At 38.1% G+C, this 16,850-nt stretch overlaps 1 protein-coding gene across 1 annotated transcript; it reads right to left on the bottom strand.

Moving 5' to 3' along the window:
* Positions 1–982: 982 nt before the first annotated feature.
* On the bottom strand, positions 983–1,915 carry LOC118854429 (olfactory receptor 1013-like). The gene has a single exon (XM_036764788.1). It carries the CDS (start codon positions 1,913–1,915, stop codon positions 983–985), a length of 933 nt encoding a protein of 310 aa, XP_036620683.1.
* Positions 1,916–16,850: the final 14,935 nt, after the last annotated feature.

The raw sequence follows: 16,850 nt of genomic DNA, 5'->3' as shown, positions 1-16,850 counted from the left end.
CCTTTAATCTTGTGTTTTAATTTTTATTCAGTTCTGGTCAATTTTCTTTTTAAATTCAGCTCTCATCTTTTCATCAGGAATGCTTGAAATTCCTCCATTTCATTAAATGTCCATTTTTACATGAAATATTGTATTCACTTTTCCTGGAGAGGTTATTCTTCGCTTGGATCTTAGCTCTTTCACCTTCTGGTTTATCATTTTCTAAAGCCTCCATTCCTTTAATAGAGAAGAAACTAAATACTGTTCGTTCCATACTGTGGCTCCTGACTCTGTCTTTCTCACAACAACCCAGTGACATAGGTCTTATTATTATGCTGTAACAATCTCTCCTCATGAGATGTAATTTCCTTATAAATCAGGACTAGCTACTTTTTGTTATTCTATGCTCAGTGTATAGAATGAAGGAGATGGAAGGAAATAAGCAATTACATATCACCTACTATGTGCCAGATACTTTTCTGAAATATTATCTCATTCAATCCTCACAAAAATCCTGTGAAACAGGTGATGCTATTATCCCCATTTAGAGCTGAGTTAACTGAGGAAAGCAGATTATAAATGATTTCCCTAGGGTCACACAGTAAATATCTGAAGCCAAGTCTGAACTCAGATCTTCCTGACTCTAGGTCAGGAAACAAGTGGTTTAAAAAGACTTAAAAGACATGAAGTTATTATTATTATTATGATGATGATGATGATTTATTGAATTGGTGGGAATAGATAACAACTAAGGTCCTTCATGCTTTGAAATAATGAAGACCGCAATAAACATAAAGGAGGTAACTAAGCCTCCTTTTATTGTAAGACATTTAGTAAATGCATTTAAACAGACCACATGTCAATAAAACATACAGTTTTAAAACTAGACATATAGAATGATTTTTCTACCCTGAAAAATGACTTTTTTAAATTTTTTGAAAAGAATTCTACAATGAAGAATACATATACAATTTCTCTTCCTTTTCACCATTGCAAGTTCTGTTTATGAAATTCGTATTCGATCTAGCATTTTCTTCAAGGCATCTTTGACATCTTTGTTCCTGAAGCTGTAGATCATTGGGTTCAACATGGGCATCGCCACAGTGCAGAACACAGACACAATCTTATCCCTCTGCAGAGAGTAGCTGCTACTAGGACGGGAATAAATGAAGAGAATGGAGCCATAGTACAGGGTCACAGCTGTCAGGTGAGAGCCACAAGTGGAGAAGGCTTTGAGTCTGCCCTGGGTAGAGCGAATCTGCAAAATGGCAGCAATGATGAAGAGGTAGGAGGCCAGGATGAGCACAGTGGGACTGATGACATTGGTGGCCAGGAGGAAATAGAGAACAGCCTGGTAACTGTCCTTCACATCACATGCCAGTTTCACAAGGGGGAGCAGGTCACAGAAGAAGTCATCAATAACATTATCCCCACAGAAAGTCAAGGTGAATGTTTCACTTGTGAGGATAATGGAGCTAGTGAAGCCTCCAGTATAAGAAGCTGCTACCAGATAGGAAGATAATCTTGGGGACATAGCCTGAGTGTAGAGCAGTGGCTTGGAGATAGCCATGTAGCGGTCATATGCCATGGTGGCCAACAGGTAGCATTCACTACATGCCAGCCCAGCTGAGAAGAAGAACTGAGCTAGACAACCAGCAAAGGATATACTCTTGTCCTCAGAGATACATGTCAACATGATTTTAGGAGTATAAACAGTGGAATACCAGAGATCAAGAAAAGACAGGTTCCCAATGAAGAAATACATGGCTGTATAGAGCCGGGAGTCTGCACAAATTAATGTAATCAGAGTAATATTCCCCATCACAGTTATACAATATGTTACAAGGAACACAACAAAAAGGAGCAGCTGCATCACGGGGTCTGTGGTAAAACCCATCAGAATGAACTCAGTTATAGTGTGATTAACTTTCTCCATACTACAACGAGTATAAAAGGGGATGTGGAATTATTTTTTTTCAAAAGGGAATGTTTGCTTTGGTATATAATAAGATACCTGGCAGAGGTCATTTTCAGGAAGTTGTACGATCACTTATGGGGACTGTAATGTCTTCCAACTCCTCAGCTTTGTGATTCTATGGCTCCATCTATATGTGAAAGAGAAAAAAGACTGGCTTGGAACAATTATGGCCAATGCTTTGAAAAGGAAATTACAAATTACTTCAGAACCTGAAGCAGAATATGAAGGATGAAAAAATATATTTAACAAGACAAAGTAAGCTAATTAATATGGGGTAATGGGAACAGTTAAAGAGTAATGTAAAATTAATAGAGCGGATTGGCGAGTGGGGAAAATTGGTAAATTTGTGATTTGTATTAGGCTGAAGGAAAAACGGAGCACACCTACTGAGTTGTTGACCCTAAAGAAAGAAAGTTAAGTAGGGATATGAAGTTATTGAGAGATGATAATTCACTAGGGTACATATGTAAAAATACATAAATTATTATTTTAAAAGCTAAAATTATCTGGATGCTAGAATGGAAAAATAGTACACAGAGGAGAAAGAAATGGTAAAAGAGTTAAGTGGAGGAACAAATACTTGAGTTTTTTTTTCCTTAAGAAGCAGAGTAAAAATGCTCAGAGGAGGAGAAACCTGCTTGTGCTCCAAACAATGATAACTTACAGATACAGAAGCAAACAGAATGGGTGAAGAGTGTTTTGTAATAGTTGTTGATTCATCATCAAAAACATTAAGATAGCTGTTTTCTGTTCCTATAAAACAGAGAGGTTTGCTTTTACCCAAGACAGAGCAAAGAGTCTCCTAAGACCTGTCAACATGGAAAACAACTAGCTAATTCTAATGATTCATGTGGGCACAAATGATATTTCATTAGGAAGTCTTGGGCAAATATTTTGGGTCCATCTGGACAGACTGTTTCCCTCACTCCTTCTTAATAAAGTCAAAGTGTAGAGAAGAGAACAACCAATTTGTCTTTTTTCTTTGTTTTTAATTTATTTATTTATTTAACATATTTAGTTTTCAGCATTGATTTTCACAAGAGTTCGAATTACAAATTTTCTCCCCATTTCTACCCTCCCCCCCACTCCAAGATGGCGTATATTCTGGTTGCCCTGTTCCCCAGTCAGTGCTACCCTCTGTCACCCCACTCCCCTCCCATCCCCTTTTCCCTTCCTTTCTTGTAGGGCAAGAAAAATTTCTACGCCCCATTGTCTGTGTATCTTATTTTCTAGTTGCATGCAAAAACATTTTTGTTTGTTTTTGAACATCTGTTTTTAAAACTTTGAGTTCCAAATTCTCTCCCCTCTTCCCTTCCCACCCACCCTCCCTAAGAAGTCAAGCAATTCAACATAGGCCACATGTGTATCATTATGTATAACCCTTCCACAATACTCATGTTGTGAAAGACTAACTATATTTTGCTCCTTCCCATCCCATCTCCCTTGATTGAATTTTCTCCCTTGACCCTGTCCCCTTTCCAAAGTGTTTGTTTTGGATTACCTCCACCCCCATCAGCCCTCCCCTCCATCATCCCCCTCATTTTTTTTTCTTCTTCCCTCCTCTTTCCTGTGGGGTAAGATTCCCAATTGGGTATGTATGGTATTCCCTACTTAGGCCAAATCTGATGAGAGCCATGTTCACTCATTCCCCCCTCATTCGCCCTCTCCCCTCCTCCCACATAACTGCTTCCTCTTGCTACCTTTATGCGAGATAATCCACCCCATTCTATCTTTCCTTATCTCCCTCTCTCAGTATGTTGCTCTCTCATCCCTTAATTTGATTTTATTTCTTTTAGATATCTTCCCTTCATCTTCAACTCACCCTGTGTCTGCTCTCTCTCTCTCTGTCTCTCTCTCTCTCTCTATCTCTCTCTATCTCTCTCTCTCTCTCTCTATATATATATATATATATATACACACACACATACATAGATATATACATACATACACATTCACCCATATATATACATAAATATATATGTATGCATATTCCCTTCAACTACCCTAATACTGAGGTCTAATGAATCATACATGTTATCTTTCCATGTAGGAATGTCAAGAGAACAGTTGACCTTTAGTAAGCCCCTTGCAATTTCTGTTTCTTGTTCTTTTTCTTGATTACCTTTTCATGCTTCTCTTGATTCTTGTGTTTGAAAGTCAAATTTTCTATTCAGTTCTGGTCTTTTCACTGAGAAAGGTTGAAAGTCCTCTATTTTATTGAAAATCCATATTGTGCCTTGGAACATGATACTCAGTTTTGCTAGGTAGGTGATTCTAGGTTTTAATCCTAGCTCCATTGACCTCTGGAATATCATATTCCAAGCCCTTCGATCTCTTAATGTAGAGGCTGCCAGATCTTGGGTTATTCTGATTGGGTTTCCACAATACTCAAATTGTTTCTTTCTGGCTGCTTGCAGTATTTTCTCCTTGATCTGGGAGCTCTGGAATTTGGCAACAATATTCCTGGGAGATTTCTTTTTGGGATCTATTTGAGGAGGCGATCGATGGATTCTTTCAATTTCTATTTTGCCCTGTGGCTCTAGAATATCAGGGCAATTCTCCTTGATAATTTCTTGAAAGATGATATCTAGGCTCTTTTTTTGATCATGGCTTTCAGGTAGTCCAATAATTTTTAAATTATCTCTCCTGGATCTATTTTCCAGGTTAATGGTTTTTCCAAGGAGATATTTCACATTGTCTTCCATTTTTTTCATTCCTTTGGTTCTGTTTTATAATATCTTGATTTCTCATAAAGTCACTAGCTTCCACTTGCTCCAATCTAATTTTATAAGTAGTATTTTCTTCAGTGGTCTTTTGGACCTCCTTTTCCATTTGGCTAATTCTGCCTTTCAAGGCATTCTTCTCCTCATTGGCTTTTTGGAGCTCTTTGGCCATTTGTGTTAGTCTATTTTTTAAGGTGTTGTTTTCTTCAGTGTATTTTTCAGTATTTTTTGGGTCTCCTTTAGCAAGTCATTGACTTGTTTTTCATGGTTTTCTCACATCCTTCTCATTTCTCTTCCCAATTTTTTCTCTACTTCTCTAACTTGCATTTCCAAATCCTTTTGGAGCTCTTCCATGGCCTGGGACCAGTTCATGTTTTTCTTGGAGGCTTTTGGTGTAGGCTCTTGCACTTTATTGACTTCTTTAGGCTGTATGTTTTGGTCTTCTTTGTCAGCAAAGAAAGAATGCAAAGTCTGAGACTGAATCTGGGTGCATTTTCGCTGCCTGGCCATATTCCCAGCCATCTAACTTGACCTTTGAGTTTTTCAGTGGGGTATGACTGCTTGTAGACTAGAGAGTTCTATGTTCCATGTTTGGGGGGGAGGTGCCAGCTCTGCCACACCAGCACTGCTCCTTCCCCAAGAACCCCCAACCCGGACTGGGCTTAGATCTTCAGCAGGCTGTGCACTCCTGCTCTGATCCACCACTTAATTCCTCCCACCAGGTGGACCTGGAGACGGAAGTAACAACAGCCGTAGCTGCCCCACCTCCGCTCCCCCCAGGGCTAGAAGCCGAACTGCGAACTCCTTCCACTCCCGCAGCTTTTCCCACTAACCTTTTCAGCAATCTTTGGTGTTTGTGGGTTGAGAAGTCTGCTAACTGCGGCAGCTCACTGATTCAGGGCGCTAGGGCATGCTCTGCCCAGTTGCTGGTCTTGTTGGTCCACGCCACTCAGGCTGGGGTCTGCTCCACTCCATTCCCAGCTCCCAGCTCCCAGCTCCCAGCTCCCAGCTCCGCGTGGGATAGACCTCACCCAGAGACCATCCAGGCTGTCCTGGGCTGGAGCCCTGCTTCCCTCTGCTGTTTTGTGGGTTCTGCCATTCTAGAATTGGTTCAGAGCCATTTTTATAGGTTTTTGGAGGGACTCGGTACGGAGCTCACACTAGTCCCTGATAACCAGCTGCCATCTTGGCTCCGCCCCCCAAGAACAACCAATTTGAGAAACAAAGAGCTGGCTAAGAAGTCTTTCAAGCTTACAAAACAGGTGTGACCCTTGGATCCTCATTCTATCTCATTCCCCCATATCCAATCTATTGCCAAAATCTGTCGATTTTACCTTCATAACATCTGACATACACCCTCTTCTCTCCTCTAACATTGCCACCACTCTGGTACAGGCCTTCATCATCTCATCCTTGGAGTATTGCAATAGGTTGCTTGTTCATCTCACTGCCACAAGTTTTTCCAACTCAAATCCACCCTCCACTCAGCAGTCAAATAGATTTTTTTAAAAGCACAGGTATGACCATGTCAATGCTCTCAATAAATCCAATCAACTCCAGAGGCTCCCTATCACCTGTAGAAGAAATTCTAAAATCTTCTATTTGGTAGTCAAAGCCTTTCATAACCTTGCCCCTACATATCTAGGCTTGTAACACCTGACATCTCGAATTTCACTTACTCTGTGATAGAGTGACACTGGCCTCCTTGCTGTTCTTATAACAGGAAACTTCATCTTGTGACTTGGCTAGTTTCTACATCTCGAACACTCCCCTCCTCTTCTCTGTGTCCTGGATTGAGACTATCTTTTAATTTTTGTATATTCACTGCTAAATTCAGCACATAATAGATGCTTAATAAATATTTATTGACTTCTGACAATGTATTTTGGATGATAGCTTAAAATATAAGGATGAGAAATCCTGGCCAACAATAGAATATACCTAATAAAGGCTGGTAAAAATGAATTTTCCAAGACTCATATGAATCCAATTAAAATGGCTTCAAGTGATTAAGTATGGGAGATTACCCTCTATGTATATCACCCAAGTTAGATACTAGAGAATTACTACAAAAATCAAGGTACAGTAGAAAATTACATTGCTTTATAGTCCATATGGAAAAGTCCAAATTTTAGGGAACAAAAAAAGTATCTAAAAGTCATGACAAAAGGACAAATTTGAACACACATTTATATGAATGTATGTACATTCCTCCACATGTAGAGACAGATAGATGGGTAGATAGATAGATGATAGATAGATTCCCCTCACCTAGACTTGATGAGATAAAATCCATGACACAAGAATCATAAAGAGTAAGATAGAGGGAAAGTTTGGGAAAAGAATTCAGTGGAGAACAGAACAGAGAATCATTGGTACAGACTACAGAAAATTTGAACAGAAAGAAAAAAAATAGTAATAGAGAATTTCAATTGTACAGACACTTAATTAATATTTTTCTCCGTCAAAAACAAAGAAGCTAATGAGTTCTTAATTTGTTTTAGTCATAATTTCATCTTTCAAAAAGTAGAAGAGTCAACAAGGGAAAAGGCTATTCTGGGTCTAATTTTCACTACTAGGGAGAAATGATGTTGGGGACAAAATTATGTGATCCTGTGGAAGAAAAGAAAACTTCTGGGGTGGAGGCAGGATGGTGGCTGGAAAACAGGGACTTGCCTAAAGCTCTCCCCCGGGTCCCTCCAAACACCTATAAAAAGGACTCTGAACAAATTCTAGAACTGCAGAACCCGTGAAACAGCAGAGGGAAGCAAGGCTATAGCACAGGACAGCATGGATGGTCACTGGGTAATGTCTATCGCAGGGTGCTGGGAGTTGAGCAGAGCAGAGCCCAGGCTCCACCTGGACCAACCAGACCTGGAGCTGGGAGGAACAGACCCTAGCGCCCTGAATAAGTGAGCTGTGGCAGTTACCAGACTTCTAATGCACAAACACCAAAGACAACAGAGCAAGTTAGTGGGAAAAAGCTGCTGGGACAGAGTAAAAGGAGTTCCCAGTTGGCCACCACCCCAGGGGTGGTGTAGGTGGTGCAGCCTTGAGACTGCTTCTAGAGCTACAGCTGCAGTTGCTTCTGACCCCAGGACAATATGGTGTCAGGAATTAAGTGGCATATTAGAGAAGGGGTGCAGAGCCTGCTATGATCAAAGTCCTGGTTCAGGTTGGCAGTTATTGGGGGAGGAGGGGAGCTGGTGTGGCAGAGCTTGCTGTGTAGAAATAGCTCTGAAAACAGCAGCGCAACACCTCAAGCTTGGGGCAAAGTACACTCTACAAGCACTCATACGCTGACAAAAAGCTCAAGGGTCAAGTAGTTTGCTGGGAACATGGCCAGGCAGCGAAAACAGACTCAGACTCAGTCTCAGACTTTGGAATCTTTCTTTGGTGACAAAGAGAACTAAAACGAACAGCCAGAAGAAAGTCAACAAAGTCAAGGAGACTACATCAAAAGCCTCCAAGAAAAATATGAACTGGTCTTAGGCCATGGAAGAGCTCAAAAAGGATTTGGAAAACCAGGTTAGAGAAATAGAGGAAACATTGGGAAGAGAAATGAGAGTGAGGTGAGAAAACCATGAAAAACAAGTCAATGACTTGCTAAAGGAAACCCAAAAAAATGCTGAAGAAAATAACACTTTAAAAAATAGACTAACACAAATGACAAAAGAGCTCCAAAAGCCAATGAGGAGAAGAATGCCTTGAAAGGCAGAATTAGCCAAATAGAAAAGGAGGTCCAAAAGACCACTGAAGAAAATACTACTTTAAAAATTAGATTGGAGCAAGTGGAAGCTGGTGACTTGATGAGAAACCAAGATATTATAAAACAGAACCAAAGGAATGAAAAAATGGAAGACAATGTGAAATATCTCATTGGAAAAACTGCTGACCTGGAAATGGATCCAGGAGAGATAATTTAAAAATTATTGGACTACCTAAAAGCCATGACCAAAATAAAAGAGCCTAGATATCATCTTTCAAGAAATTATCAAGGAGAACTGCCCTGATATTCTAGAGACAGAGGGTAAAATAGAAATTGAAAGAATCCACAGATCGCCTCCTGAAAAAGATCCCAAGAAGAAATCTCCTAGGAATATTGTCGCCAAATTCCAGACCTCCCAGATCAAGAAGAAAATACTGCAAGCCACCAGAAAGAAGCAATTTGCGTATTGTGGACACACAACCAGGATAAAACATCTAGCAGCTTATACATTAAGGGAACAAAGGGCTTTGCAATATGATATTCCGGAGGTCAATGGAGCTAGGCTTAAAACCAAGGATCACCCACCCAGACAAACTGAGTATAATGCTCCAAGGCAAAATATGGATTTTCAATAACATGGAGGACATTCCAGCTTTCTCAGTGAAAATACCAGAGCTGAATAGAAAATTTGACTTTCAAACACAGGAACCAAGAGAAGCATGAAAAGGTAAACAAGAAGGAGAAATCTTAAGGGACTTACTAAAGTTGAACTGTTTTGTTTACATTCCTACATGGAAAGATAATGTGTATGATTCATGAGATCTCAGTATTAAGGTACTGAAGGGAATATACATACATACATACATACACACATATACATACATACATATATACATATATGTGTACATATATATATATGTATATATATAGACAGAGGACACAGGGTGATTTGAACATGAAGGGATGATAACTAAAATTCAAAATCTTGTGGAAATCAATGCTGAAAACTAAAAATACTAAATAAAAATATTGAAAAAAAGAAAACTTCTTCCCTGAGTGTGTTACAAATAAAGTCAGCCTGGGATTATACCCTAGATCTGAAGAAAGAAAATTTCAAAAGGTTATAGAGGTTCCCAAACTTATTTGGCCTATTTCTCCCATTAAAAAAAAAAAAATTCAGTGCCCCTCCCCCCCCCTGGAGTTAGGTTAGGCTAACTGTTATTTTTATTCAAATCCTTCCAATTGCCCCCTAGGCTACTACTCCCCGCCCCCATCATTCCAGTAATCCCAGGTGGAGGTATCACCCATTTTGGGAACCTATGTTCCAAAAGAATGGTAGGATCCCATGGACTAAAAAATGCTATCGGGGGAGTTAGCCCTACAGGCAAAGAAAATTTTGCCTTAGGTTCTGATTTCAACATTTCAACAGATATAACATATTTGTACTTTACCAATTTGAACAGAGCAAATCTTGTTCTAAAACCAAGAAATATGTGTGTGTGTGTGTGTGTGTGTGTGTGTGGATATATGTGTGTATACATACATACATACATACATATGTGTATGTATATATGTGGGTATATGTATTTACACACACAGAGACACACATACACACACACATAGCCAGTCTTGGTCACTGGAATAAAAAACTTCCCAACAATTAGAGGTGTGTTATCATCACAACAGAACCTAAATCTATGGATACCAGAACCTTTATATATCAGTTCTCACACTGCCAGAGTACAACCAGATTATAATCAGAAATGTTAGATTCCTAAACCCTCAGGAATCTATGTCCTTGGAAGTCTCTGAAAAGGCAATTATACAAGATATTGCATTGTCTTATTCTAGACATGTTGTCATAGGAGATTGTGAAGTGCAGGCTTAAAAATCATGGAATAACATAGGAAGTTAGCCTTTTGAACATAAAAGGCCAGACCTGGAAGCAATCTTAGAAAGTAGAATATCAGTTGTGGAAGGGACCTTACAATGGAGAAAATAAGCCCTGGAGATGGCCTTGGAACATAGAATGGGAATACTGGAAATCATCTACAGAACATAGAAAGTGAGAAATGGGAGGGACCATTGAATGGAATAGAAGATTTGGAAGGGTTGTCAGAATATAAAATGTAAAAGCTGGAAGGGACCTTAGGACAAAGAATAACAAAGCTAGAAGGGAGCTTGGAACATAGACCAGAGAATTTAAAGTTAGAAGGAAACTTACCTGAAAGTTACCTCAGAAATCACTGAGTCCAGTGTGCTCATTCTATCCATAATGGCAAAGTAATGTGGTATTGGTCTCCTTACTCCCTGACCTTATGTTTACGTCAAAAATTCCAGCTTCTACGATATGAATATATATTATATAATATGTCTATACATAATAATAATAATATATTAAATCATATAGATGTTTCCATATGCATACATACATATACATATATACATATATTCATATAGATATAGATATAGATGTAGATATAGATGTAGATATAGATGTAGATGGAGAATTCAGGTAGTGAAAATCAACCCAAAATATCACAGACACTGATTTATACTGTGTCCAAATACACCAAATTCACAAGATAGTCACTCTTTCTTTTCCACGCTAATATTTGGTTTTGGTGAAGAAATGACAAGTGATCTGTCTACCCCACAAGTGGCTTTACGAATTTCTATACTATACAAGCTAGAATATCAGAGTAATTACCTAACCCTCTGAACTGACATACATGCAGAATTACCCAGTTTTCATTAAGAATTTTCCATCCTGAATAAAACAGGATTTGTGATAGATCAATTATTGACAAGAAGAAAGAGAACATGATATACTACAAAAAGAAATTGCCTCAGGGGTCTGGAGACTTGAGTTTGTTCATTTAATACCTGAGTGAACTTGAGGTGATAATTTATGAACTTTATTTAAGCTTCCCTTTCCTCACCTATAAAATGACTGAAATCAATCCAATGTTGTGTAAACACTTGGTTGTACAAAGACAAAATTGAAACAGTCCCTGCCTTTGAAGAGTTTACAGTTGATTGGAGAGGATGGCATGAGTGCATATAATTCTCTCTCTCTCACTGTCTCTCTGTCTCTCTGTCTCTGTCTCTGTCTCTCCATATAGGTGTGTGTGTGTGTGTGTGTGTGTGTGTGTGTGTGTGTGTATATATAATATATATCTGTATATATATATATACACATACACACATATACATACACATATATGTGTGTGTATAGACACATACACATTTATATATATATACACACATATGTATATGTGTGTGTATACATGCATATAACCAATCCAAAATCATTATAGCAAAGAGGATACTGGCATCCAAAAGGATCACTACAGAACCACAGCAGAAATGTACCAATTGATCTAACTTTGGAGGAAATAAGAGAATCTAAGGCATGAAGTAAAGAGGTGGTGTGCGATGTGTGCAAAATGGTGAATAAGCCAGCATGAATGAATTGCAGAGTGATGGGAGGAGAGTAATGTTGAAGAATATTGGAATAATCAGAAGGATCCTCCTTGTGAGAAAGCTCTAAGTGACATAAAGAATAGTCTCTGTTTGATTCATAAAGGAATAGGAAGGTAATTTAGCTTTTCAAGCAAAGATATTACATGATCAGATCTGCACTTCAGGAAAATGATGATTTGTGGAGAGAGTATTGAATGATTTTCTGTTTACAGATGATTGTGCACTCAATGCAGCCTCTGACACTGAGATGCAACAAAGTGTGAATCAATAGCTGCTTGAGCTAATTTTGGCCTAAAAATATCTAGAAAACACAGGTGTTCCATCAGCCACCACCACATCATCCATATGCAGAATTATCAGTTACAGAAAATGGAGAGGTTCTGAATGCTGTGGATAAGTTCACTTACCTTAGTAGTGCACTTTCGAGAGATGTACACATTGTTAACGAGATTGATGTGCACATTGCCAGAGCTAGATCAGTGTTTGGGAGGCTCCGAAGGAAAGCATGGGAGAGAAGAGGTATTAGACTGATCAAACTGAAGGTCTACAGATCTGTGGTGCTGACCTCAGTGTCCTTTGCTTATGAAAACTGGACAGTCCACCAGTGCCATGCCAGGAAACTGAATTGCTTCCATTTAAATTGTCTTAGGAATATTCTAAAGATCACCTGACATGGTTAGATACAAAACACTTAGGTCCTTTCTTGAACTAAACCGCCAACCATTCAAACTCTACTTCAGATAGTGCAACTCGGATGGGCTGGCCACACTGTTTGAACGCAAAATGTATGCTTGCCCCCAAAAAAAGACTATTAAGGGCGTAATCTATAAAAAGAGTAGAGTATCCGGTACTGGAAGAGCAGCAAAGTGTTAAAAAGTCTTACTTTTTCATTTAACTTTTGAGGAACAATTTAATAGGTTACTAAAAAACAAATATGGAGCAATAAAATATGTTAAAAAGATTCTGTGTGTTTTATGGGAAAGGTGACGGCTGACTGAGAGATCACCGAAGGTTTCTTGGAAGAGCTGTTATTTGGGTTAGACTTTTAAAGGATGGGTGTGAATTCAAAAGACAGAGAGAGCCAGTTCTAGGCCCAAAGATACTTGGTTCTAGGCACAGAGAAAAGTTTGAACAAAGCCCAGAGGTAGGAGAGTATGTGGCTTAATAGAGGCAGGAGGAGTGTAGAGTTTTCTCTATTGGCTGGAGAAAAAAATGTCCAGAGGAAAGTAATTGAAGCCCACTGGGTTGGAAGCCTTAGGTAACCAAGACTTAATTCTGTTGGCCTCAGGAATATGAAAGACTAAGGATTTCCTTTGACCTCTTTCTCCTGGTGCTGGTTGAAGCCCCCAAGGACCAGAAGTTGCTATTGATCCCAGTTCTAACAAGCTGCTCTGGGCACTATTAAGATCAATTGAATGCTGAGAGATAGGCAATTACCAAACTTGGAAGCAATTTCATTCTTCATTCCTAAACAAGTTTCAAAGAATTTAATTAGGTGAGATGGATTGTAAACAGGAGAACTTTCTGGGTGATAACAAATTTCAGTCAGACATTGGAAGTCAATTTCTATGGCCTGCCATGGTCAGGGCAGTTGTAATGCAGACTGAGGGGATGGTCAACATCTGGGCTAAGGGATATGTGGTCCAGGTTGTAAAGTTTGCCTCTCATCCTCATCGAAACTACTCACATTCATTGGCTGCCTTCCTATTCTCTGGTTTTAACCTTCTGTGAGAGAAATCCCTCCAAGTCAGAGTCCCAAAGGTCAAAAGACCCAAATGGCTGATGAGATGGAAAAGAGTGAGAAATTCTATTGAAGAATTAAGGATTCCCACTAGTATTCAACCCTTGCCATTCTGATCCCATATATAATTCTCTGGTGATCTGAATCCTGATCTATAGCCAGGATGGGACAATATTTGGAAAGCCATCTTGCAAAATAACCATTGTATTGGTTCACTAAGTTTAAAACCCACAGTTATTCTTGCTTCTCTCTGTCAAAATAGAAAAAACAATTAGAATTAGATAAAAATAATAAAATTCATTTGGAAAAACAAACAGGCAAAACTATCTAAAGAAATAGTGGAGGGAAAAGCAAAGAAAGCAGGGTTAGCAGTACCAAATGTTAAACTGTGTTTAAAGCAGTAATTATCATAACTATCTGGTGCTGGCTAAGAAATAGAAAGATAGATAAACGGGATATAGTAGACATAAAATTTATAACAGCAAATAAATGTAATAACCTTGTATTTGACAAGTTAAAAGATTTAAGACGTTAGGAGAAGAATTAATTATTTGGTAAAAATTGGTGGGAAAATTGGAAAGCAGTATGGAAGAAACTTCACAGGCTGATATCTCACACAATTTATCCAAATAAGGTCAAAAAGGATACACAACCTAGATTTAAAAAAATAGAGGAACATAGAACTTAATACATATCAAAATGATACATATATACATATATATGTGTGTGTGTATATATATATATATATATATACACATACATACACACACATTTGTCTCTGATGGTAGTCATCTTTAAGGCAGGGAGAGAGAAGAAAAAAGGAGAAAAAAGAAATTTGCATCATAATTTTGTGGTATATTGGAAAGGAATTACAAGTTGTACATAGTAGATTTGCAGTTTCATGTGCAATCGTTTTTATTGTACTATTGGTTATGGAAATGCCTGTTTTATCCCATAAATTCAAATTAATTTTTAAGAGATTTCTGCCAGGATTAATTATAACAGAGGGCAAACACCATTCAAATAAATAAATTTTATTAATAAGCCTTTCTATTGGGGAGGATTTGTGCTAGATAATGATATTTTTAAAAAATATATTTCATTTTTTCAGTTATTTTTAACATGCCTTCTTAAAATTTTGAGTGTGAATTTCTCTCTCTCTCTCCCTCTCCCTCCCTCTCTCTCTCTCTCTCTCTCTCTCTCTCTCTCTCTCTCTCTCTCTCTCTCTCTCTCTCTCTCTCTCTCTCTCTCTCTCTCTCCCATCTGCACCTAGTGAGAAGGCAAACAATATGATATCAATTATGCATATACAATCAAGCAAATTTTTTTTCACTTTAGCCACATTTCCAAAAAAAAATTAAGAAAAATAAAGTGAGAATATTATACTTCAATTTGCATTCAGAGTTCATTTGTTCTCTCTCGAGGTGAATAGCATTTTTTCATGATGAGTTCTTGGGAGTTTTCTTGGATCTTTGTATTGAACAGAGCAACCAAGTCTTTCACAGTTGGTTATCATTACAGATTCCTGTTAATATTCACAGTGATTTCCAGGTTCTTCTCATTTTATTTTTATCATTTTATGAAACCACCCACCCCGCCCCACTCATCATTTCCCACAGCATGATAGTTCTCCATCACCACTTGCCACCATTTTGTGTGCCCCAACTTGTTCAATCCTTTTCCAATTGCTGAACATTTCCTTGATTTTCAATTCTTTTCTACCACATAAAGAACTGCCATAGATATTTTTGTACACATGGGTCCTTTTCCTTTTCCTTTGATGTCTTTGGATACAGGCCTATTAGTAATATTGCTGGGCTATAGCCCTCTGAACCTAGTTCCATTTTTTTTTCTCCAGAATGGTTGGACCAGCTCACTACTACAACAGCAGATCATAAGTGTGCCTGTTTTTCCATCTTCATCTCTAGCATTTGTCATTTCTGATGGGTGTGATATGACACCTCAGAGTTGTTTCAATTCGCATTTCTTTAATCAATAGTGATTTAGAACATTTTATATGACTATAGATAACTTTAATTTCACCTTCTGAAATCTGTATGTTTATATTCTTTGAGCATTTATCAATTGAAGAATGGCTCTTATTTTTATGGATTTGACTCTGCTCTATACTCAGTATAAATTTAAGAAATGAGCCCTTTAACATAGAAACTTGCTACAAAAATTCATGATGTTGCTTTATTTTCTATGATACCATTTAATTACATGCTGTTTCCCTAATTGTTCCTTTTTTATTAAATTTTATTTTTTTAAAATTTATTTATTTAATTTATTTAATATAATTATCATCATTGATTTTCACAAGAGTTTCAATTATGTATTTTCTCCCCATTTCTACCCTCCCCCCCACTCCAAGGTGGCGTATATTCTGGTTTCCCCATTCCCCAGTCAGCCCTCCCTTCTGTCACCCCACTCCCCTCCCATCCCCTTTTCCCTTCCTTTCTTGTAGGGCAAGATAAATTTCTATGCCCCATTGCCTATGTATGTTATTTCCTAGTTGCATGCAAAAACTTTTTTTGTTGTTTTTGAACATCTGTTTTTAAAATTTTGAGTTCCAAATTCTCTCCCCTCTTCCCTTCCCACCCACCCTCCCTTAGAAGGCAAGCAATTCAATACAGGTCACGTGTGTATCATTATGTAAAACCCTTCCATAAAACTCATGTTGTGAAAGACTAACAATATTTTGCTCCTTCCTAACATATCCTCGTTTATTGAATTTTCTACCTTGACCTTGTCTCTTTTCGAAAGTGTTTGTTTTGATTACCTCCTCTCCCTATCTGCCCTCCCTTCTATCATACCCCCCTTTTTATCTTCTTCCTCCTTCTTTCCTGTGGGGTAAGATACTGAATTGAGTGTGTATGGTATTCCCTGCTCAGGTCAAATTGGAGAACAAGATTGACTCATTCCCCCTCACCTGCCCCCTCTTCCTTTCCTACAGAACTGCATTTTCTTGCCACTTTTATGCAAGATAATTTACTCCATTCTATCTCTCCCTTTCTCTCTCAATATATTCCTCTCTCATCCCTTAATCTGATTTTTTAGAGACATCATTCCTTCATATTCAACTTATGCTGTGCTCTCTGTCTATATATATATATATATATATATATATATATATATATATATATACACACATATATATACACACACATATATACACATACATATATGTATATTATATATAGACACATATATACATACATGAATACACATATA

This window comes from Trichosurus vulpecula, chromosome 6, assembly GCF_011100635.1.
Source record: "Trichosurus vulpecula isolate mTriVul1 chromosome 6, mTriVul1.pri, whole genome shotgun sequence".
NCBI classification, from domain to species: Eukaryota; Metazoa; Chordata; class Mammalia; order Diprotodontia; family Phalangeridae; genus Trichosurus; species Trichosurus vulpecula.
Note: the sequence above shows the minus strand (reverse complement) of the source record. Positions and strands in the feature narration are given on the sequence as shown.

Bases quoted from the DNA above. Each gene is read 5' to 3' on its own strand.
- LOC118854429 (XM_036764788.1), bottom strand. From the start codon at position 1,915: ATGGAGAAAGTTAATCACACTATAACTGAGTTCATTCTGATGGGTTTT.